Genomic DNA, 23,228 nt, shown 5'->3' with positions numbered 1-23,228 from the left:
GATGTTTACCCACACATACCTGTGCTTATGTATTAGTGCGTTGAAAGCCATCCCGTCCCTCCAGCTTGTTGTAAAATTGTGAATGTTGACATTGGGGTAACTGCCAGAACAAAAAGCAAAGAGAGCATGATCAATACAGCATTTCTGCTGCAGCTCCGTATGCTCTGTCATTAAGGGCTGGTTGCAGGAGTGACATATTTGCTGTAAACCTGAGGGTGGGACATTACCATCCCATAACAGACAAGCTATCATCACAGCTGGTTTCTAAACAGACAGACACTAGAGGTAAGTGCATCTTATTTATTCTTGTAAACCCAGCAGAACTGCTATGCATTCCTGAAGGAAGGCTGTAAATGCCCTCTGAAGTAATTGCCTGACGCGACTTTTTAATAACTTGCTGCCTAACCTGAAGCCTATGAGGTTTCAGATCCCTACAAGTTTAAAGCCTGATCCTAATTCAGCTGCTGGCAAATAATCATTTTCAGGTACTCAAAATATCCAGTTCAAGAGATGAGCAGGAACAGTTGGAGGAAAACAGAGGAGTGAAACCTTTTCTGAGGATGCAGGTGCCACAGCAGCAGTGATGCATTAAGTTTTTGTTGAAACTGTCTGCTGTGCCAGGGCATCTTCAAGGACTGACCCTATTCACCATCTGACTTTTAAACAAAGCACATATGATAGCCACCTTCATGCCCCACGGGTACATGAATTCCAAATTTGTCTGGTGAGTTTGGTATTTTTTAAGTCTCCACAAATTTCAGGGTGCTTACAAACCACTTTTCTAAGAGTTCTTGGAAGCAGAAGATGAAATATATTGCTAGAATAACGCTGAAGTGCCCCAGCTCATCAGCGGGACATCCATGTTTCATGGGGTAAACGTGCAACAATGGATATTTAATTATGCAAAACGGTTACTGCTAGAGAAATGTTTTGGAAATATTTCCATTTATGAAAATCCATGTCAAAAGGAAGAATTTGAATGATACATGGATATTCAAATTCACACTAGAAATCCATGTGCCTAATCAAAGAGCATGAAACAGTAGCCACCTTACAATCGGTTCTGTTTTCCTTGCAGTTTTCAAAGTATTTCTAGGCCACAAATTCTGGTTCCCCTTCTAGTTCACAGTAAATGATTCAACCAAGACATGAGACCAACCTTCACCTTTGCTGCTATCTTATCCACCATGCTGGGTGGGTCTCATTACATTACACTAAACGTGAATAGAAAACCCATTATGCCTGGAGGGCAAAAATACTGGAGGAAGGCCAGAATACATTTCAGCACTTTTGACATTTAAAATGCACATCTGTATCTTATGTCATTAAACAAAAAGTAATTTCATGTTTGAGCTTTGAAAGTAAGTTTAAAAAAAGACTGAAGAGATACCAGAATTAAGAGCAGCTTTTTATATTCAGAAAACCCAAGTCAATCAATATACACAGATGCAGACAGAATACAGCAAATCTTCAGCTTGCCCATGGCCTGCTCACGTGGCAATCAAAAGGGAAAGTTTGACTGCAATTCCGTGGAACAGCTCTGTTCCTTCTATATTTTTCCCAGACTACACATGAAGAGCTGGAGACCCAGGACACGTTAACTTCACTTTCACTCTGACATAACAATTTAGCATAGAAGCTAGTGGAGTTATCATTCGTTACAAGAAGTGATTCAATGACTGCATCCTCTAAAGGTACTGCAGACCAGGGCAAAGCTGAAATTGTTTTAAACACCTGCATACCTCTATGTCATTTTATATGGAAAAAGGGAAAACTGGTGGCAAACACCCTAACATAGTTATTTCTTCAAAGTAGGAGTGGACAGGAGTCAGCATATGCTGTATATGTTCATGGATGATCAGGTTGGTATGTTTATTGCACAGAATTAATATAAGAAATTTAGAATTTTCTGATTTGTAAACAACAGTTCACTTCTCTTGGTTGAATCCACTTAAGGATATATATGTACTTGCCATTTAAAATGATTTCAATGAAAACTCAAAATGATGTAGAGTTCAGAGATAATCACTTAATCCACGCTTACCCAGCTGTCTTCATCTGGCACCACAAAAGCAACGCATCTTTAGCAGATTTCTTCTCCTTGTTGTCCTCAGTTTCAACACTGATATCTTGGATCTGAAATTAACAAAGGAGCTTTGTGCATTCCTCTGAGTAAACACAATTTTTTGCCTTTTTTTTGAAAAGATGAAATAAATCTATCAAAAACATAAGTAACAAAGGAAATCTATGATGAAGGGCAAGGTGGAAGTAGGTGAAAGTTTTTCCTCATTTAGGAGCATTCATCCCAGAAGAAAGCTTCATCTGCCCTTATTTTACAAGAGGATTTCTCTTTTCTTTAGTCTGTAGGCAAAGCAATTTAAACTTCAGCAGAAAACATTTCCAATTGTCAGGGCAAACCCTGTTCTATACAGCATTATGGTTTCACCCTACATAGCACCTCTTTCAGGAAGCTAAGCACATCCAGCTCGCCAGGGCCGAGGGGTACAGCAGGTAGCGGTCTTTTCAGGGGCATCAACAGGCAAAAGCTAACCAGGAGTTTCATAGGAACAAACACATTTTCCAACCTCAGACTTGGAGGAAACATTGTTTGCCCTTAGCAGCACTACAAATACATATTCCAGATTCTAGGCTGGTACCTTTTTTTGAAAAAAGAAAAAAGAAAAAAAAAAAAAAAAAAAGGCAAACGTTTTTCCTTTCATATGGATAAATATATCTTATTTTGCCCAGAGAAGCTGTAGATGCCCCATCCCTGGAGGTATCCGAGACCAGGTTGGATGAGGCACCCTGACCTAGTGGGTGGCATCCCTGGCACTAGGGATGGAACTAGGTGATCTTTAATGTCCTTCCAACCCAAGCCGTTCTATGCTTTTGTGATTTTATGGAGAAGGTTCACTGCTTTTTTTTAAAAAAAACTATCATAGTTTCAGTGAAGCAACATTGCTATTGCTGAAAGTTAGGCAGACAATTTCATATTTCAAAAACAGTAAGCATCCCCCAAATTAGAAGGTGTTTTTTATTGCAGGTTTTTTTGCAAAAGGACTTTCCAGCCTTTTCTAACTGAGGGCAAAGACCAACGTGCAACTTGCTGGAAAACAATAAATCACTGCCTTCAAGTGAGACACTAAAACAATTCCTGTGGGCACCCTTAATCCATTTAAGCACAATGTCAGCCAGGATAATGACAATCAGTGCAGAGGTGATCAACAGATGAGTGTAGCATTTCCTCCTAGGTCTGCAAGAGTGTCTATGTCTGTGACTGGAGCTTCGTACTTATTAGGAAATAAAAATAAAAACACATGACCCTGCCAGATACCAAGTACCTTTGATCAGTCCCCTCTGAAAAAGCACAATAAAATAGATTACAAACAAGTATGTAAATCTCAAACGTGTGTATAGGTATGCATGTATCCTCACCTGGAACCTCAGGATAATAGTCCAAATAAGGCCAAGTGTCAGCCTGTGATTCCCATCCACAATATCATGAGATCCCATGTTTTCCAGGTGTACTCGTTGCTCTTTCAGGAACTGGAGGGCTTTATCAACGTTCTCCAGGCAATGGATGCGCATCCTTCCCTTAGTTGGTTTGGGCTATAAGGTAAAAGAGGAAGAAAAACAATATATTACTATAAACGGAATAAAACAAGTGCTTGATTTCAGTCGAGGCAGGTGAGTCACCCACATTGCCAACTGCCAGGCAGCAATCCTGTATGCATTTGTTTTTCAGATGCAGGAGCCTCTTTGCATCTGACAGGACATTCCCCCAAGGTTAGTGGTAGCACGTCAGGCCCACGGCAGGATCACTAGCCCACCGTATCTGTGCTGCACATGCTGGGCAGCCAATTCCATCGGCCTTTCCGAATGTTTTCCCTGCTTATTTCCTTCATTTTTTCCACCTAGTCTATTCACTCACTATTTGGAAGATAAATTATTTCATTAAGTTCATGCCACACCTATTACATTTTCCCAATATGCTCTTTTCTCTCTTACAAGTTCTTCCACACTTAAAAAGAAGATCCTAATGATAAAGAAATGAAACTAACTGATAACTGGCAGATGCACGCAATAGAAGGAATTGGTAACGAATGCTCCAGAGAGTATCTGCAAATACAGGCGCACACACTCCGGAAGGACAGCTCAGATTTGAACCGCAGATAGTTAATAAAACACCCTGAGAAAGAAATTTCCTTCATTTTTTGGTCAGTCGGAGTAGGATAAGTAGTATGAAAATAACAGACAAGATTTATTCCAAACAATGCCTCCATGGGGGAGAAGGGGGGGGAACTGCCACACCAACATAACACAGTTTTACGAAGGCCTGGCGCAAAAGAAAAAAGCCAGGAACACATCAGCAGCACGTAGAGGTCAGCCGTAAAACTGAAGAGAATTAAAGCAACTTTGTTTTGTGGATAAGGGTTACAGCTGAAGAGCTTGTTCTGTGCCCACTAAGATGTCACCGAAGGTACCTAGCCAAAGTACTAATTAACACAATCTCTTTGTTTTCTACAGCAAATGTAATTAACTGGCCATGGAAATAGTGCAGGCAAAATCCTTGCCTGAGTCTGCACTTGAGGGGAAGAGTTTCAGCGAGAGCCATAATATGTTCCCCACAAACAGCAGCCTGACTAGCAGTGTGCCACCGAGATGAAATGCTTGCTAGAAAGATGCCCTTCAGGACATGTAAATTCCCGAGGTCCTTAGTTTCACTTCAGTTCTCACCCAGCACAGGTCTCCACTGGAGGCTGGCAAACCAAGCAGATAAAGTCAGCCCACAGCTCCCAGCGAGGGCGAGCATTTCCAGGAACCAACTGCTTGGGTGCAAATGTTGCTCAGAGAAGGCTCTCCAGGGGGACAGTGCTGCATCCATCCTCCTGCTGGCTCCACCAAATCACGTTTCAGTGAGTCCTGCACAGCACAGCTGGGAAGAGGGGTCCAAGGGAATGGCAGGCAGAGGCCCTTCTCATTTACCTAAGCTGTATCCACAGTATACTCCAATGCCTCAAGTTATTTAGCAGAAAAGGGGATTAAAACACTGCTTCTGCTCTCAGAAGCTCCAGCACCATGGTGACAGAGCTAATACCATTCACCAGAGATGTTTTCGTCAGATCCTGGGCCCACTGGTTCCTAACCACTCCCTGTATGATGGCGTATTCCACGGGAATGTGGAAATGTAACCTGCACGTGATCGGCAAGACCTTCTCTCCCCACAAACAAGGACTTTACGTGAGGCAGCAGAGTACACGCAGTAAATCTGAACAAACAAATCCAGGCCCAGAACCTGTAACGCCTGGTAAAGGGGCAGGCCTCCCAGCACCTGTGCCACTCTCTGCCCTGTGGCAGGAGAAGGCTGCTGTTCTTCTCGTGCTCCAGGACCAGGGGCACCCTCTGCTGCATGGGGACCACAGCAGCTTACTGCTAGTGTGGTCTGGAGCTGTTCAGACTACGACTTATTAATAGGCTGAAAAGGCACTGCAAACTCCTGCACAGAACAGTGTCACCTTGCCGAGAAAAAAATGCAGAGCATCGGCAGGAGACAGAAGGTTAAACCTTTTGGTACAGCAGCACAGGCAGGTCGTGCAGACTTTACTGACTGTTCTGCATCACGAGAAGAGCTGTCCGAGTCCTGTTTGTACAAGGTGTGGCTGCTCTTGCCACGCTCTCCTGCACAGCCTCAGCATGAGAAATACTGAGGCACAACTTTCTTCTTTACTAGGCTAACACAGACCCACAAAACTAACCAGAGGGAAAGAAGACATGCTGAAGGCCCTGCATATTATATTTACCTGAACTCAGAGCATACTATTATTTGTTTTAGATTAAAACCCTTCCCTTTTCCAATGGGAAACATGACCAAATTCACTACAGAGAATCTGCTTAAGTGGTTTGACCTTTGGGCATCCAGGACTTGTAAGGAATTTACTAGTCCTTTATCTAGTGATGGAAGAAACTGAGCTAAATGCTCAATTTTATGCTGAAAACAATTCTCAGCTTTATTTTTCTGTTTGGAAGAAACTGATTAACAGCGTGTGCAAACAAAAGTACAATTATCTTTTCATACTGGCTAGATTCTTTTCCACTTTGCTCAGTGAGACCATTGATGCTGTTGTTTTATTTCCAAATACTGGTCTGTACAGAGGACCTTATGTAGTAAGGGCTAAACACTAGAATTAGGGATCAAGTTGAGCAAAGAGGGGAAGATGTAAATGTCCTTATTGCACTCTCATTTTGAGGTTCTCCAGTATACCTTCAAGAAGTCTGTGTTTTCATCATCAAAAATCACAACAGCTTTCAAAAAATGCAGTTTGACCAAATGTGGCTGGAGGCCTTACAGGAGGCAAAGAGTGGTCCTGCTTCCCTCATTAGTATCCTAAATACCAGACTCTGCTCCACAGGCTCCAGCTTCAGAGTCCTGGATTCAAATGCAGGGAAAAAAACTCCTGTTCTACTGCATCAGTAAACACACTGTATTAAAATAATTATCTAGGCGAGTTTCGGAGTTTGTTTATTGCCTTCTTACCATTTGATGTTTGTCTCAATTTTAAGTTTTCTGCATAAGACACTGCCTTTACAGTTCTGCTTGGGTGGCGTGGTGATGTCAGAAGCTACATAGAAGCTACAACAAATTCCAAAAGGCTGGAGAACATCAGCAAGTAGATGCTACGTGCTGATCCTCCTGGAATTTTTTTGGTGTGTGTAATTGTCTCAAGGTTTAGTGCATTGCGTTATCTGTATTCTTGTTTGCAGAGAAAGGTGTGGTGGAATGTACTGTTCAAACAGAGACTGCTGTCCTCCAGCCTGAGATAACGAAGTTACAATAAGAATCTACGGTAGTGCAGACAGCTGCCAACACAATATGCAACCGATGATGCAAGTTCAGATCCAGCAGCATCCTGCCCCCTCCCCACCCAAACAGCTGCGTAAGCTCTGTTTGCATTTTTTAAACCTGGAATGAAAAATGTAAAAGAATCATGCAGCAAGAATCACATGTCTGATCTGAGCTTTACCGCTGCTATTTGGCACTGAAAGCCAAATCTTGGCAGGCAGATACGAAGATCTAAATAGAGGTGCCAGGGTTGCTGCCCAAATCCTTGAATAATGGAGCATGTGGATCTCAGTTACTCCTGTACAAATAAAATCTGACCTCAGTGCTACCTGTGGTGAACATGTCAAACCTAATACCTCAGTGAAGTAAATTACTAGGCACAGAGCAACTTATTTCAGGCAAAATGTAGTTGACAAACACTGAGATTGTTTACCTCCATCCATACAACACCAAGACAGGGTACTTTCCTGCATGTCAGAGTTCCTTTTTACCCTCAGAGATGCATTTGGAAATCTCCCTCTCTTGCCTCACTGTACAGATGTTATACTGCGGACCATATGTTCAATTCATTACCCAGAGTCTTAGCCCATGAAGCTTCCATTAATAGGACTGCTTGATGACAAGCGATTACACAGTCCCAACCTCATGTAGCCTTAGGTCTTAGCTAAAGACCCGTATTTCTTTGAAAAGATTGCTTTAAATTGGGTAGTTAAGAGCACAGCCATCATTTAAGGAGCAGAATGAAAGTCTGATACCCAGCCATCTCCTCACACACAGTTTTCCTGTCATGTAGCAGCATTTTTATTTTTATTTTTTTTACTACAAAGCTTTTCTTACTCACCAGCTTGTGCTAGTATCATACCTAAAGAAATAATTTGGCCCATTTATTAAAATTCATTTTAGGTATTCCTCTAACCAAAAAAAATCCAAGCCTTATTTGTACAGAACTCAAACAGTCCCAGGAACATTCCTAGGCAGTGGGGATGTGACCAACAGCACAACAAAAGCCGCTGCAGAGCTCCCCGGCGTGGGCCTGGCTCTCTCCAACCTGTCCTCCATATCCTGCAGCGTGCTCTAGGGAAGGCAGAACGTAATGGGGATCATTCAGTGCTCCGCTTCTGTCAGACCCAGGAGCAGGCAGAATGCTGCTGGAACTGCTCAGCATCTCACCAGCAAGAAACATTCAAAGACAACTTCCTCTGATTCCTACTGAAACCAACAGAAAGATATTTTAATGATGTATGGATTCAGCTGTTCCTGAAGCAACAGACTTTTTTTTTCTTTTTTTTTTCCATTTAATACATAAGACATTTGTAACATTGAACCTTCAGTACTCATTTTTGCTGTACATCATTTGGGCCAAGCATTCACTGAAACGAACAAAAAACACACAGCGAAAACTAATAAGCAAACACTTACAAGTCGCTCTCCTGAAAGAACTTCCAGAAGTTTGATGAGCATCCTTCCATCACGAAGGTCAGTGTACAAATCCGTAATTCTGCATGACACGCGTGCCAAGTGGGAATTAACCCACTTTGTGAAAGTCTTCTTCTGAACTGCCTCACGTTCATCTGTTAAGAAAACACCACAATGTTACCCAAAATACATGACAGTTCATGTGCCTGAACAAAAACGTGATGTTCAAACACATCTAATCTAATAGGTGAAAGAAGCTGGCTTCTTTTCTTAGCAGTCATTGCAGAAAATGGGATTTTTCACCCGAAATCCACCTTTCTCCCTATCTCACAGCATTTCCTATCATGACTGGGAATTTTACTGAGTAACTATCTATGGAATAAATCTGGAGTATAGATTGCAGACTTACATGCTGCCCATGTAAGCAGCTTTCTCAAGGTGCAAAGAGGTCAGTTGTAAAGCTGCAATGTAAAAGCCACTTTGGACCGATCAAATTGTCCAGTAATTTGCTCAAGAGTTATCTTCCACCACTGGAAGAAGAGGCCAACTTCTGCTCTTGAATACACAAACAAATCCAGAACAGATCCCCTGAAATAGCAGCGGTCGCTTTGGATTAGCATATGTATAAAAGAAAGCAGAGACCACAACTTCTCATTTATTCCCCCTCACCTCCATTTATTTGCAGATTCAGCATCTGTAACTGTATTTACACAACATCAAGATTAACTTTTCTGTAACTGCATGTTTGAGGTAGACTTGCATTTATTTTAACCATAGAAAAACAGGCTCTTTCCACTTTCCCTTCCCAGAGTCTTTCACAACTGTTTATACACAAAAATGTTGGCTATGAGAGCTCTCTTAATGCACAGGCTCGCTGCAGCCCACATTAATTCAGAAACTCCCAAACAGCTATTTGCCAAGCTGAGAACCCTCAGACAGAAATATTATACATCTCTGTGGTTAAATTCTTTTGCCAAGGGTTTTGGATGAAGCCCTTACTTGTTAGCAGAAAGTCAGTTCACTGAGATGGGAACTACTATGGACCAAATTTATCACAACACAGGTGCTCAAACTTGGACTCCTAAGTCCGTAATTAGATGTACAAATGGAAGTGGTCTGCTTTTCCAAGCAGCTGAGCATCTAAACCTCCCAGAGGTCTCTTTAAAGTTGTTGGCACCTTTGGAAACAGGACATAAAGACTGGTAAATCCTAACCAAAATGTAACACGTCCAGCTCTGAGAACTCTGTGTACCGTGCTCTACACACGCAGAAGGTTAGTGGTGGTGTGTGCAGAGGAACCCAAAGTTCATATGAAGACTTCCTGGGGCTTCAGTGCCTCCCCTATTCCCCACTATAGTATTTATAGATAAATACTATAGCAGAACAGTGGTAAGGAGGAGAAACCTGAAAGGGAGTGGGAGAGCAGATCAGCGCTTTGGTGGTGGTTTGCCTGGTTACACAAACCCCACCCCAAGATTTCAGTTCCTCCCAAGTATTTCTGAACTTACTCCTGCCACTCAGCCATGTGGTAGGAAGTGCCCTGGAGATAACACACTGAAACCATTCCACATGTAACAGCTTTTGCCCACCTAGAAGGTACGAAATTAATTAAAAAGCAATAAGGGTGTTGGAAGGACGTTAAAGGTGGGTTTTGTGATCAGTCAGCAGCGTGTCCTGTGAACCATCACTTTGCTTCTCTCGTTTGTCCTCACCACTGATGCAGCAGCGGACTGCGAGGCCGTAGGAGGAGCACAGGCACTGGGCCAGAGCTGCGGCTCGCTGTCCAGCCCAAGCCATTTTGGATCTGAACGAATCCTTGTGATGGCTGGTGCTTTTTGAAAGACAGTTCCAGTGGAAATTACCACAGCTCCCTTCAGCAGCTCCACCACTTTGAGCAAGCCCCCAAACAGCTCAGCAAGTTTATTTCATCGCTGCAGTCTCTATACAAAATCATAACATTCACGGATCCCTGGGCTACGTTCATCCTGAAGAGAAAAACGGATGGACAGGATCCTACAGATAAAGTCGGACACAGCTAATCTTATATAAACAAGTAAAGTAAGCTATCAGATATCACCATGAAGCCATCCATTTAAAGCCATCCATTTAAAAAAATATTTGGTCAAAAGCTATGGTTCTCAACAACCCTCCAATGTCGGGATTGGGATAAAAGTAATGGGTGGGAAAAGAACACCCATGTGGCCTTACCTAACAGATGAAGGTTCAGAGCCTGATTTTGAACAGAAAAAAACATGACATGGGAAAACCATGACATGCCATGTCAGGCTGTGAAAACTTTGGTGCCACAGTGTTAATTGATGCCAGCTTAGGATCTTCTGCTGCTGAAAGGAAGCCTCAGAAAGCCCAGAGCTCAGGCAGCCGCAGGCAGCACTTGCAGCAGGGGGGAGCTGATGGCGCCAACCCTGGGGTGGTCCCCCAGAGAAGCTTCCCCACCCCAGTATGACCCGTGGCCTAAAGGAGGACGTGGAAGTGTGTTCTTCGGGCGGCAGGGGTTCAGGGAACAAAGCGTGAGAAAGTTCAGGAGAGCGACTCCTTTTTGTCTGTTCAGCATTGTTAAGCACACCAAATTATCAGGGAGGGGAGGGTGGGAACAGCGCCTGTCAGGCTGGAGGCCCCTGTGCTTCGGTAGCCAATGTTCGGTGCCACCAGGCATGCTTTCTTTAGACTTGTTCATGTACAGTTGCTGCCCCTCCCCTCTTACCTTCCCGTTTCCTCTGCACCGCTTTCTGCGGTCTTCTAGTTCCTGTTTACAGTGAGAGGTTCAAGAGTTCGGTTGTTTTTTTCGGGATCCTCAGCTCCCCACCCTTGCTCTCATCTTTGCTCCTCGCACCTGATCCCCACCCATCCTCTGTGGCGCCGTCCTCCTCCCCGCTCGCTGCCCGATAAAAGCAGTGTCAAAGTCCCTAGGAGAAGGCAGCTGCAACAGCTTCAGCACCATCTCCACACACTGAGCCTGCTGGTGGCTCTTTATATGTCCAAACAACTTCACTGCTGCAGCCCTCAGTGGCTTTTTGTTCTCTCCCCACCTGTCCCCCAACTCCCAGCAGGAAGGGCCAAGGGCTCTCAGCTGAGGACCCCCGGATGCCCCCTGCAGTCTCTGAGTGCTGGGTCCCCATGCTGGCCTGCAGCTGCCCGATCCCAGCCAGCTTTGGGGGACAGCCAGCAACTTATCTCCAAAAAACACCACCGGAGAGACACAACAGCTGTCAGCCTCCCGACAGGCAGGCCACCCAGGAAGGCCACTCTGTAACGCGCCTGGCGCTCAGCTCTCCAGTTCCCCACCGCCTCTGCTGGGGCTGCCGCCAGCACGGAGAGGGCAGAGCCATTCCTGCCGCCCTGCTCGAGGCTGCGCTGCTCCCGTAACGTGGGAACAACCAGCACATCTTGGAAGCCGTGTGACGGGGGCTGGTCGTGTTAAAACCTCGCCTGATGATTTCTACATGGTGTTTCACAATGGCTGCAGGTTTTTGCAATGCTTTCACCAACGCTTTCAAACTGAATCTATTTTTCTGCTTCAGGGTTTTAGGTTAAAACACACATAGAACTAAAACCCATGAATCTTGGTTGTGTTTCAGAGCCAGAAACAGACACAGAGAAAGCTCTGACAGATCAGCTAAGCTCACAACACAACTACAGCTATTTTAATGTGTGGTGCCAAACAAAAACCTACACGGGGCCAGGTGCATCCATGAGGGATGGTAGCAGAGCTGTAACACCAGCGCTGGGCTCTGAAGCACTGTTTATGCATCTCGTGATTGCTTTGACCAACAGCCTTCATACCTTCAAAAACACATTTTTAGGTTTTGAAGATTAACTAAACCAGAGGATATGGGTGGAGCTCCAAGCGTCCTCCAGCTTGTGAAAACATTTGTTTCCCAAGGGTAAAGAGAAATGCACAACATGCAAAACAGGCACAGCAGGAAAACGGAAGCCGCTCTCACAGCAGTATTGATAATAGAGAATCCAACTTATCTTGAAGCAACACTAGGAAGGAAATTTCCTTTATGCGGAAGCCCCCATGACAATACTAGTAGCACATGGCAGCTTGCAACCTCCAGCTCTGTGATTGTGATAAATCAAGGACTGACCTTGTTTAGGAGTTAGTAAATAAGCTGCAGCTTATTTCCCTGAAACTCACAGAAACAGCTTTTCACTGCAACTAGCAGAAAGCAGGGCTGGAGGGGACCTCAAGCAGCCATCTAGCCCCTCACCGTCTGAGGAGAGTCATTGCTGCCTCTGCTAATTTGATGACAAAGAAAACTGACCAAAATGTTGTCAGCTTTCTGAAAGATCAGAGCCATGCCTGTCCGAGTCACTGAATCCCTGGTTCAAGACAGCAGAAGGGGGCCATGTACTCCATCTCCTGTTCCACACGCTGAGGGAATGACACGGCTGGGCCAGTCTAATGAAGCACATCTCTTAATAACTGCCCTGCAAAATGCATGGCTCCGAGAGCTGGCTGAGAGAGACGCGGGCTGCTCCTGCACACCATTATCAGCCCGCGTCCCTTCGCACAACACCACCGCCAATTGCTCTTGTGGCAAAGGTTACCTGTGTGGCTGCCTGTTTTCTAAAAACAGCTCCAAGACAATCTGCTGCCTTCCATACCGGTCAAACCACATTTTCAACAAACTGACCTTGAATCCACTTAGAACTGAACGGCAAGCATGTTTGGCACTCACTGCTGCCAGCCCAGCACAGGTACAATGACTTTCAGTGTACAAAAGCTACTGCCAGCACCCAGGCTGAAAAGGCCTCCGCACCCTGCCAGATTATCAGCAAAGGGAGCACTCTGAAAGGAGCTGGACAGAAAAAACAAACAAACAGAAATTAAAGCATAAAAGGAAAGCTGAAAGCAACTGTGAGCGTCTAGGATGGCTGCTGGGTGCTCGGTGCATGTGCAGCTGCCTAGGGAGAGTGCAGCAAATCGTCCCTGCCAAGCCCAGCCGGCAGGCAGCATGCTCTGTGCGGTATCAACGTTTGTGGATCCCTGTCATACGTCAAGCAAGGCAAATTAAGGATGAATATTAATCCTTAACTTCAAATGCTCTGTCTCCTGCAGGTTTAAGTCCTTTTTACTTTCCACGCTGGAAGTGTTTTTCTGGCTTAAAATTATTATTTTTTCACTACAGCAACAAACGCAGCCAGCAGGCACCCTACATGAAGCACTGCTAAACACACTGACTCAGAGAGCAGAGGAGAATTGCTCCAGGCACACTGCTTCTGCTGATGACATCTAATATCCACAGCTTCCCTTAATTCCTCTGATCCTAGCCCAGGCTAACCATGCAAAGGGTTACAGAGCTTGCTTTCATGGGACGATGTAGCCATTACTGTAGGTTTTACTGCAGGATAGCACTGCGTGTTTTCTCAAAGCTGCCAGGATATGGAGTTAAGCAGCCAGTAATATTCAGTGCCACAAATTCCAGCCACGCACAGAGGTTTTTCAACTGAGAAAGATGCCTGAGAGAACAGCAAGTCAGCTACTGGGACCAAAGTGCTGTGATCAAACAAGAATTCGTCGTGAAGCAACATGCACGTGTGCACTGGGATCGCCATTTGCCATACTGACTGAAGGCTGCTGGTGAACGCAAAGTCATTTTTGTTTGGGCCTAACCTCCCTTGTTTCAGGTAGGCTTGGGCAAGGCTTGTACAGAACATCTCCACTGTGCAGCACTTTGTGAAAGGAATGATGCCGGTGGCTGCTGGACCTGGAGTACAGTGCCAGAAGGCAGAGAGGGGTGCTCAGAGCAAGGCTGGGCTCTACCAGAGCCCTGCGACCCAGGCAGGGAGCAAGGCCCTGGCTGCCCTTTGAGAGCACCTGACAGCTCAGTGGGGTGGCTGGGGGCAGTGAGCTGATATGATACTAAATATAACCCCAAGGGGAAAAAAGCACCTCCGCATATCTGTACCGGCACAGCTGAGGGGAGAAACATCTGCTTGGATAAATGATCACCAGGTGATGGCCTTTCCACACGGCTGCTGGACGTGCTGTGTCAGTACACGTGGCAATAAGAAGCCCAGGGAGAACAACACAACGAGCACTGCACACAGGCACCTGTTACACACACAGAGTCTACATTAAAATATGTTGGAAGAGATTAACGGGAAAGAAAATGATGGAAGGAGGAGGGATCACCCAGTGAAGAGGAATACTAGGTGTCCTTAGAGGGAAGGAAATGAAGCAAGTCTCTCTTGATGTTCAATCATCCCACGACTATTTCACCTTCAGCAGCAAGACAATAAAACCAAAGGTGGATGCTGCTTTCCTCCAGCTGCAAATAGCGCGACTGGACTGAAGATAGGAGTAGATAAAAATGGAAAGAAAGGGGCTGAATGTGGAAAAGAGAAGTCTGTAACAACACACACATGCACACAGAGGCAAGTAACAACCGAGAGCAAAACCCACAGGAAGCCAAATCCACATCTTGCGCAAGCAGGTTGTACATGTGGCTCCAGCACCTCAAAACCACCAGGTGAGCTTTAAGAAGTATCTCCTTCACTTTTACTTTGGACAGTTTAACATGGAGAAGTGACTGCAGCTGATGGTTTTGATCAAAGCAATCTGAATTTGCTATGGTTATTTATGGTAAAAGCAATCTTTGGTGCGACTTCCCCATTAAAAATGGTGAGATTACACCAAAGGTTTTACATGCTGGAACATGACTTAGGCAAGAACTTGAATGCAAACATGAAAGATGACAAAGCAACAAGGTGATTTTGTTCATACTGTGTTCAGCTGGTGATTTGCATTAGTAGCAAAACCCTTGCTACTTTCCGGACCCCGCTGCAGAGACAACATACTGTTCACAACTCTAGGCTGTGCACAACAACCTGCTCCCTCTTACTAGGAAGCACCAGCCAGCTTCTAAATCCTATTAAATATCTACCCTTCTCTATTAAACATTGCAGCACGTGACTACTTTCACTGCTGAAAACGCTCTGAAAAGAAAAAAGGGAAAGCTGCATAATGCACCATGTGGAAAAAACAATTCTACTGCTTTCTCTTTGATGTCACTAAACATTGTCCTCGAACAATGCAGTGATGCACAGAACAATGTCCGGTAGCCAGCCAAGCATTACAGGGCCTGGAAGGGCAGGTCCCTTCATTGTCTTTATTTTTACACAGGGTCTATGGCATTTTGGTGTCAGCAGTACAAAAATAAATCCTCTGAAAGCCAACTTTGGATCCATGTAGGAGAATGATTATGTTCATCTGCAAAAAGTTGCTGTAACGTCTCCCACAGCATATAAGAGAAACATGAAAGTCATCTGGGTTTAACAGCTTAACCTGGTAGAAGAACTCAGATTATTTATTATTATTATTATTATTAAATTCAGAAGACAAAATTGATGTATTTAAGTAGATTCAGAGAGAATCAGTTCAGCTCTCTCTACCTTAGTACAAACCAGTGAGCTGCATGTTTAACTTCAGGACAACTGGAATGCAAAATTGAGTAGAGTAAATATCTCCTGCACCACGACAGCTCCCTGCTCTGGAAAACAGTGTCATTCACCCCATTTCCTAAACATTAACCTTCCCCTTTTTTTCCTGGTACCCTGGGATACCAACCGCCTGCTGGTTTTCCTGGATGAAACACAAAGCAGCTACAGAACGGCACCCTTTCTCGTGGATGAGGAGAACGGTTCCATGTTTCTGTGTGCTGCCCTTGGGAACACTCACACCCAGCTCTGCAGCTTCAGCCACCACCGCTCCCCTTCTCCGTGTGCATTACGAGAGAAATAGCCCAGAGGCCCAATACCTGATCTCCAAACTGTATTTGGATCAACATGGTAGAAATGCTTTTACAGCAAAGTAGCACAAGTGGAATAAAGAAATTAACTTTGAAGCCTATGAAGCACCCAACATGTCGTTCGAATGGAGGTCCTTTAACAAACAGCAAGAAAATACCTCAGTGTTGCTCCTATTTAAAATAAGCAACACCTTAAGGCTGATTCGATGTAAGCGTTTTACAACACCTGCTGCCATTTCTTCCCTTTGCATATCAGACAATTCACTTCCTTGGCAGGACTATGGAAAAAGCATTGGCCTGTCCCGGACACTGGGATTCCCACCCCACAATGAAGAGCCTGAGGTCACAGCCCTATTTCAAGGGCACACAGTCTTGTAGGGTCTTTGCAATTTCCTTTAAAAACATGAGGAGCATAATGCAGGGAAATACAAGGCTTTTTATGGAAGTGGGGCAGTGCTATTAGTTTTGTTTGTGCCCAGTCCACTGGCTGATTAGCAGTGGTGCACGGTCGAGGAGAAGGCTTGGCACAGAACATGCTGGGAACTTGACTCCCTAAGGTCCATCCTATTTCTTTCCCTGTTCTGCAAACCCAGTGGAATGACAGAGATCTTACAGTGGATTCCCACTCATCTAGAGGAAGAAAAACATGGGTAGGAAGGAGGTGTTTGGCTTTTTATTTTTACATGATTTCCCTTCCGCTGTACTCTTTTTCTTCCAGTCCTTTTCCTCCTGAGCTGCAGCTAACACAGCTCACACAAGACGAGGATCAGCCAGCTGTTTCTGCAGCCCAACTAAGTGGCCAGACTGGGATCCTCCTTAGCTAGGAATTATGGAAACATGAAGGTATAATTGTGAAGCAGAGATGAGTCAGTAAGGGATGGGCATCAGGACTCCACATCCCCCGTGAAGACAGGGAAATGGACACTGAGACCCCTCCCTTACGGAGCCAACTTGGGCACGGCAGACACCTCAGCCCAAGACCTGTTGCTGGTGTGGGGCTGAACATGCCCACCAGGAGGGTGTCCAGACACCACAATGGGCCCACAGAGGCTGCGGGCCATCCTTTAGGACATTCAGATCTCAGCAGGACAAGACCCTCAGCATCCCTGAACCTGCCCCTGCGTTCAGCAGGATTGTTGGACCAAACGCACTCCTAATGTCCTTTCTAACCCAAGGAATCCCGTGATTCTAAGAAGTTTGGCAACCCTCAAACAAACAGGGCAGTGTAAACGGAATTCCCATGGAATCCCCCTGAGGGGTTCCAGAGAGCTGTAGGGTCTTTTACTTCATCTAAAGTACAGGTTGAGATGTTATGTGGAGTGAAAAGTCAAAGCTGTGGGATGTACTATGCTTCGTTAAAAGCTCATTGCAATCAGGAAGAAGAGTAGATGAAAGAAATGCCAAACCTTTGTTGGTTTCATGTTTAAATCTAATTTCACTTCAATGACAGAAAAGCATGAATAGAAAATAAATCTATGATGAATGCATTTAATCCTTTCAAAATATTAAATCTGGGTACTAAGAGATGTTATCATTATAATTAGTTGCTGTTAAATTATAATTTTCATTATCATAGAAATATTTTAAATGGAAAAACATGTATTTAAACAACCACTGTGTTGATCAGGTATTAATAACAGTTCCCCTTTAACAGGCCAATTTTATAGCCTTACTGAACAATGCGCTTAGTTCCCCCAGTTTCCATGGTCACAGAACAATTTATTATTGGTAATTGCAGGCTGTAGTGTAGAGGCAGACACATGACGTTGTGCCAGCAGGCTGACGAAGGAAAGCAGCAGCACCACAGGTAAGCCAGGCCCTGGCTCTGTGTGCTTGGGATCTAAGCTGAAACCCCAAAGACACCCCCCTGGACAAAAGCAGAAGGCCTATCACCAATAAAAACCCAGCAGATTACAATGACAATCACTTGTATAACTGAAGGAACCCATGTTATTGATCACATGCAGTTATTTCTAGGAAGGGAGTTGTAAAAATGAATGAAATTTAATGAGATTTGAAACAACCTGCTAATAAGAAGCATTAGAGGAAAAACCCCTAATCTTCTCTGGCTCTAATCTGCAAATCCATCATGCAGAGCTCCAGCTGAAGTTGTCTGAGAACGGCACAAACTGGGCCTTCCCCTGTAAATTCCTGCAGAAAAGCTCCAGAACATGCAAACACAATGTAAACTTTAATATACACACACTGCAATCAGTCATTCCATACATTAATGGTCTTCCTTATGAAATTCATGTGGTAATTACAAAAAAAAAAAAAAAAAAAAATCTGTCTTTTCATGCCATACCAACTTTCTTGTGACTTCTGAGGTACAAATGATTTGCACACAAATTCTAATTCCTCACCTCAAAATTTTCCTTGATTCCAATCCAAAGGTCATTTACTGATCCGCTTTTGTGGAACAATGGGGCATGTTTAAGCGAAATCATTTCAGCCTTTGGAGTTATGCAAGAGTGGGGAAAAAAAAACAAATACTTTGCTAGTACAGAGGAACTTGCCCATAGAACAACTTTCAAAGCAGTAGCAGAAAAATGCAAAAACTCCCTTTGTCTGAAACTCTAGATGATCTCTCTGAGATTTAAAAGGTGGTGCAAATTTGAAGGAATTAGTTGAGTAAAATATATACTTTGAACATCTTAAATATGTATCTTCATTCAGAAACATCACTTGTTTTTCTGGTCTTGAAGTGGACTCGTGAGTTGTACTGGATCAGGAATGCACTGACTGCACAAACTGAAAAGCTCTCCGCGCTACAAAGGTGTGGCTTCTCTTGAAGTTATCTATGAGAACTCCCAATAATTTACCTTTGCTTACTTTAATTTTTAACTCAATGAGAGAATGTAACTGCCAAACATCACCAGTTCAGTGCGTGCCAGCAGTGGAAGAAGCACCCAACAGCTCAGCCAAAGACATTTGGTTGATGCCACCTTAGTCATGCTGTGAGGAGGTCTGCACTCCAGCTTCCACCCCCCCCACCCACCCCCCCTCACCCCCCCCCAAAGATGGAACTTAAAGTGTTTGGGGTTTTTTGGTGCCTTGGTTTATTTATTTGGGGGCAAGCACTGCTTGTTTGTTTTGTGTATTTTTATATTCTATGAAATACAGAGATCAATAAGAGAAAGAGCTCAAGAACTCCTGAAAGCCAAGTGCCTGATAAATGCTCCGAGTGTCTATTACTGTGACATTAATGTCTTTCTATAATTCAGGGGCCAGTTAAGCACAGCACTATGGCACGTTTGCCTTCTGCATGGAAACAGGCTCTTTGAACTCACTGTATGCTTATACCCCCAAAATAATCTTATACACCTTCTTAGCCAAATTGCACAGAGCTGTGTACAAAGGCAGCTGTGAAATAATTTAACTAATACAAAGGCTGGAAATGTCTTGAAATCCAGCAGGAGGCAAGAACTCCAGAACATGAAAATGCATTTATGCTATCTTACGCAGACCGTGTGCACTTTCTTTGCGTGTTCCTGAAGCATGAGATGTGACAGCGTAGTGTCTAAAGGTCTCCAAATATAGGAGTATATTTAAGCCTAACTCAAATGCACAAGAAGAAGCTCCATGAACATATCTGAACCTGAAGCCCAGTGACCTGCAGCTGGTGCCTGGGAAATATATTGCAACTTGGCAAGAGGAGCTAAACCAGAAGGGAGAACTGGATTGCACCTGATGCCAAAAGACGTTCTGGCACTAGGCAGCTCACAAGCATACGCTTGAAAACTCTGCTAGGAAATGGCTGGAGTTGGCCATGCTCATACAGACTGGAGGAGAGGTAGAGGAGAGCCCCATACCCAGCCCACTGACCAGTTACTGCCAAGGTTGCACTGTGCTGTGCAGTCATTTCAGGCCGTCAGGCAAAACACTGGGAGTAAAATTTCTCTCTCAGATGCTGCTTTATTTTGTTGTGACAAGTGGCAGGTGCTTCCCTGTGGAGCGCACCCCACCAGCATGCACATGCACAGCCAAAGACTTCACGTGTCAGGTGTTGTTAAGCCCTGCCTGTTCTCCAGGACAACTCGAGGCTGCTTTTGCTAAAAAGAAATGTGTGCAATGAGGGACCAGTGGTAACACGGCTGGCCCCAGGCACAGAGGATGAATAAGCATTTTTCTCAAGTGGCAAAGAACATAGTCAGCTTCCACGTGCTGGCAAGGATCAGTGCAACTGCCCATTAGGAGCAACTGTACCTGTAAAACAGATTTTAATCATGGGGATTTTATGCTATCTCCTATTAGTTATCATTATTTACTTATTAATTTTGGAGGGTGGGGAGGAGGCAGAGTGAGAGAAGATTCAGTAGTATGTGAGTAGCAATGGATTTGTGGAAAAACACATGCTGCAGCTTCCACATCTCCCATGGTGAACTGCCTCCATAAGGACCGAGGGGACAGCCATGAAAACCATGTCCAGGCACAACCTGCTCCTGGAGGCTGTTGGATTACCTGGGCACCTGCAGAAGGAGCAGAGGCCAGGATGTCACCTAGGGCACAATCGAGGAATTGTCTACAGGCACTGTCACTTGTCTAAAACAACTCCCTTGTGCTGGATGTGAAGCCTCTCTGGTCATTAGGTGTGGCCAGGAGCATGAAATGCAACTCATGCCCTACAGGGCAAGTGAAGCCTGCGGAGACTGCAAAGGAAGGGGTGCAAATCACCTTTGAGAAAGCAAATGTGATCCCCACCACCACAGGTAAAACAGTTCCTGACACCCTTTCCTCCTCCTCTGGGCTCCAAATCAGAGCCTCAACAAACCAAACCTCGGTCACTTAAAGACCCACCACATACTGCAAGGTCTCCTCTGCGGCCCTGGCCCCTCAGCGCAGCGTGAGAGGGGAAATGCTCCCCACAGCCCCGCTTGGGGTGCTGACACCGCTGCCCCAAGGAACTTCCTTTATTTAAGCTACTTGCGACACTGAGCACTTAAAGGTAGGGTTAGCCCAAATTATCTAACTCCCCAGTGCACAAGAATAGCGCAGAGGTCACAAGTTCAGAACCAAACCAATGTCTGACGTTTCCAGACACCTCCCTATTTATTCAGAGCTGTACTGAATCGTCATTCCGTAACGACCATGACTCATGCAATCAAAGTACAGTCACATCCGCAATTTCAGAGCAATCGCTTTCATTATATTGCCAGACAACCTGGAAAAGCTGAAAAGAGGAACACACCCTGAAAAAAAAGGCAGTTGCACTACCAGAGTAAGTCTAGTTTCCCTGGAGATAACCAAGGAAAGATATTAAACGAGATGCAGAATTAATAATTACCCAAAACAAACTGTAGTCAGTTGACTGCAGATGAGACAGCCATGTTATCACTCTCCTGTTTTTCCTGGAATCAAATCATATTCAAAAAACTGGAAGCAGTACCTGGGCAAAACAAACACTTGGCTTTTTTTTTTTTTTTTTTTTTTTTTTTTTCGTAAGGGGAAGGGAAGGACTGAACCCAGTGTATAGGGCCAGCATGGAGAAGCTGAACCCCAAGAGGAGCAGCTATTTGAGAAGAACGAGGGAGCAGACCTGAATCTGAGAGACAAGATCTCCCAAGAGTGGACTGAGGCATTGTGTGGGTTCACTACCCTTGATGGGTCTCCTTTGGCTTAGATCATCAGAGAAGGAGGCTCTGCAGATTGACTGGCTTCCTGGAGAGTTTGCCAAGCCCTTGAGTTAAATGTAGGTATCTTTCCTACACCAGAGGGTTTTTATCAAGAAAAATCTGGGCAGACAGTGTTTATTTTGTTCAGAAAGACTCAGTCTCTTTGCAACAAGGCTCTGTTTCATTCAGTCTCCAGAGACGTACAGCCACCCCTTGCTTGCGATTAGAGTCCTGTGGTAACACAGATAATTTCTGTGTTATGGCACCACGCTTTATTCACTCTTTTGCATGTTTCTCTAGCTATTCTACCCGAAAACTCAGTTCTGATAAAACTAAACCTGACAGACAAGAAAATCCGAAACAAACAAAACCCAGCCGCCCAAGCCCACACCAAACCTCATGAACATTCACCTTGCCACTGTGACAACACCCAAGGCAGAGACGCTTGCAGTCTCTGCAAGGAACAACAAACTGATTCCTGCCCAATGCCATCTGGGATGATACTTCTGTTTGCTAAGGCAGGGAATACACAACATTGTAAATGAGAAATCATATTTATGACCTTCCCCCTGAGCTCAGCAGAGTTTTACTGAAAGCCAAGCAGAACTGGATATTCTACCAAAGCACAGGTCACACACAACACTGACCCTGTCAAGTGCAAGCTTGTCCTGCCGGCGTGGCTGGGCCTGCGCTGCCAGGAGTTCCAGTTCGCGTTTTTCATGAACAAACCCAACTTGACTGAACACAGCATTATCTACATTTCCAGTCATCTCGGGGAAAAGGCCACTCGCTAATGCCAGACCTTTCATAAGGCCTCTGAGAAGCCATGAACACAGCCTCTGGACTCTGCCACAATTTCTGCATGTGTGCCAGTCTGACTGCACCACTCCCCTCGAAAACTGAAGGGCCTTTTTCTTTAAGCTTCTTTCTAAGGGAAACAGTGGGGCATTCAGCCTGGCTAGGGAGAGCGGTTAATATTAGTTTGGCTACAGTAGTTCTCTTCCAACAAAGGCAGCTCTCAGCCTGGGATACCCTCGTTCCAGCAGCAAGTGTACAAGGCCTTTGTGTTAACGTGGGTTCTCCCGGCCACCGTGACCTCCGGCTCCACATCAAAGTAACAAGCATGATTGGTCACCGTCGTGCTTGTGTTCCTTCCTCTGAAAGGAATGGAAGGATTCTGCTGTGTGCATTTTTGGGAGCAGCCAGCGATTTTAGACTGTCCTTACATGCCCTCCTTAATTGCCTTGAGGCTATCGTGGAGGACAGCAGGGCCAGGACTGCCTCAGGTGCGAATGCCAGCTCCAGTCTGGTCCCTGCATGACTGAAACGCGCTGGAAGGCACACCAGGAGCGAAGTCCTCCTACCCAGAGCCAGGCAGGGAGCCCATGCCTGCTGGGGCCACAGGCCATGCTCTCTGCCAGTGACCCTCTGAAAGGGCCAGCAACCAGCAGCAGCCCCAGCAGCCCAGCTGGCAGCTGACCTGTCTCCTTACGGCCCCTCAGACAGGCAATGGGTTGGTACCTGCCAGCCCTGGTGCTCATTTCCACATTAAATTCCACTCCGGCTTTCCTGTGGGAAGAGCAA

The 23,228-nt window shown here is 45.0% G+C and overlaps 1 protein-coding gene across 4 annotated transcripts in view; it reads right to left on the bottom strand.

Moving 5' to 3' along the window:
* Positions 1-23,228, bottom strand: part of SPTBN1 (spectrin beta, non-erythrocytic 1) — a 132,406-nt gene that overhangs the window by 46,585 nt on the left and 62,593 nt on the right. For all 4 annotated transcript variants that reach the window (XM_035320838.1, XM_035320839.1, XM_035320840.1 and 1 more), the window contains 4 exons: positions 8,261-8,412; positions 3,436-3,609; positions 2,045-2,136; positions 20-100 (listed from right to left, as the gene is read on the bottom strand). In XM_035320838.1, coding sequence (XP_035176729.1) covers positions 20-100; positions 2,045-2,136; positions 3,436-3,609; positions 8,261-8,412 — 499 coding nt within the window. The remainder of the gene's footprint in view (positions 1-19; positions 101-2,044; positions 2,137-3,435; positions 3,610-8,260; positions 8,413-23,228) is intronic.

Source organism: Oxyura jamaicensis, chromosome 3, assembly GCF_011077185.1.
Source record: "Oxyura jamaicensis isolate SHBP4307 breed ruddy duck chromosome 3, BPBGC_Ojam_1.0, whole genome shotgun sequence".
Classification (NCBI taxonomy): domain Eukaryota; kingdom Metazoa; phylum Chordata; class Aves; order Anseriformes; family Anatidae; genus Oxyura; species Oxyura jamaicensis.
Note: the sequence above shows the minus strand (reverse complement) of the source record. Positions and strands in the feature narration are given on the sequence as shown.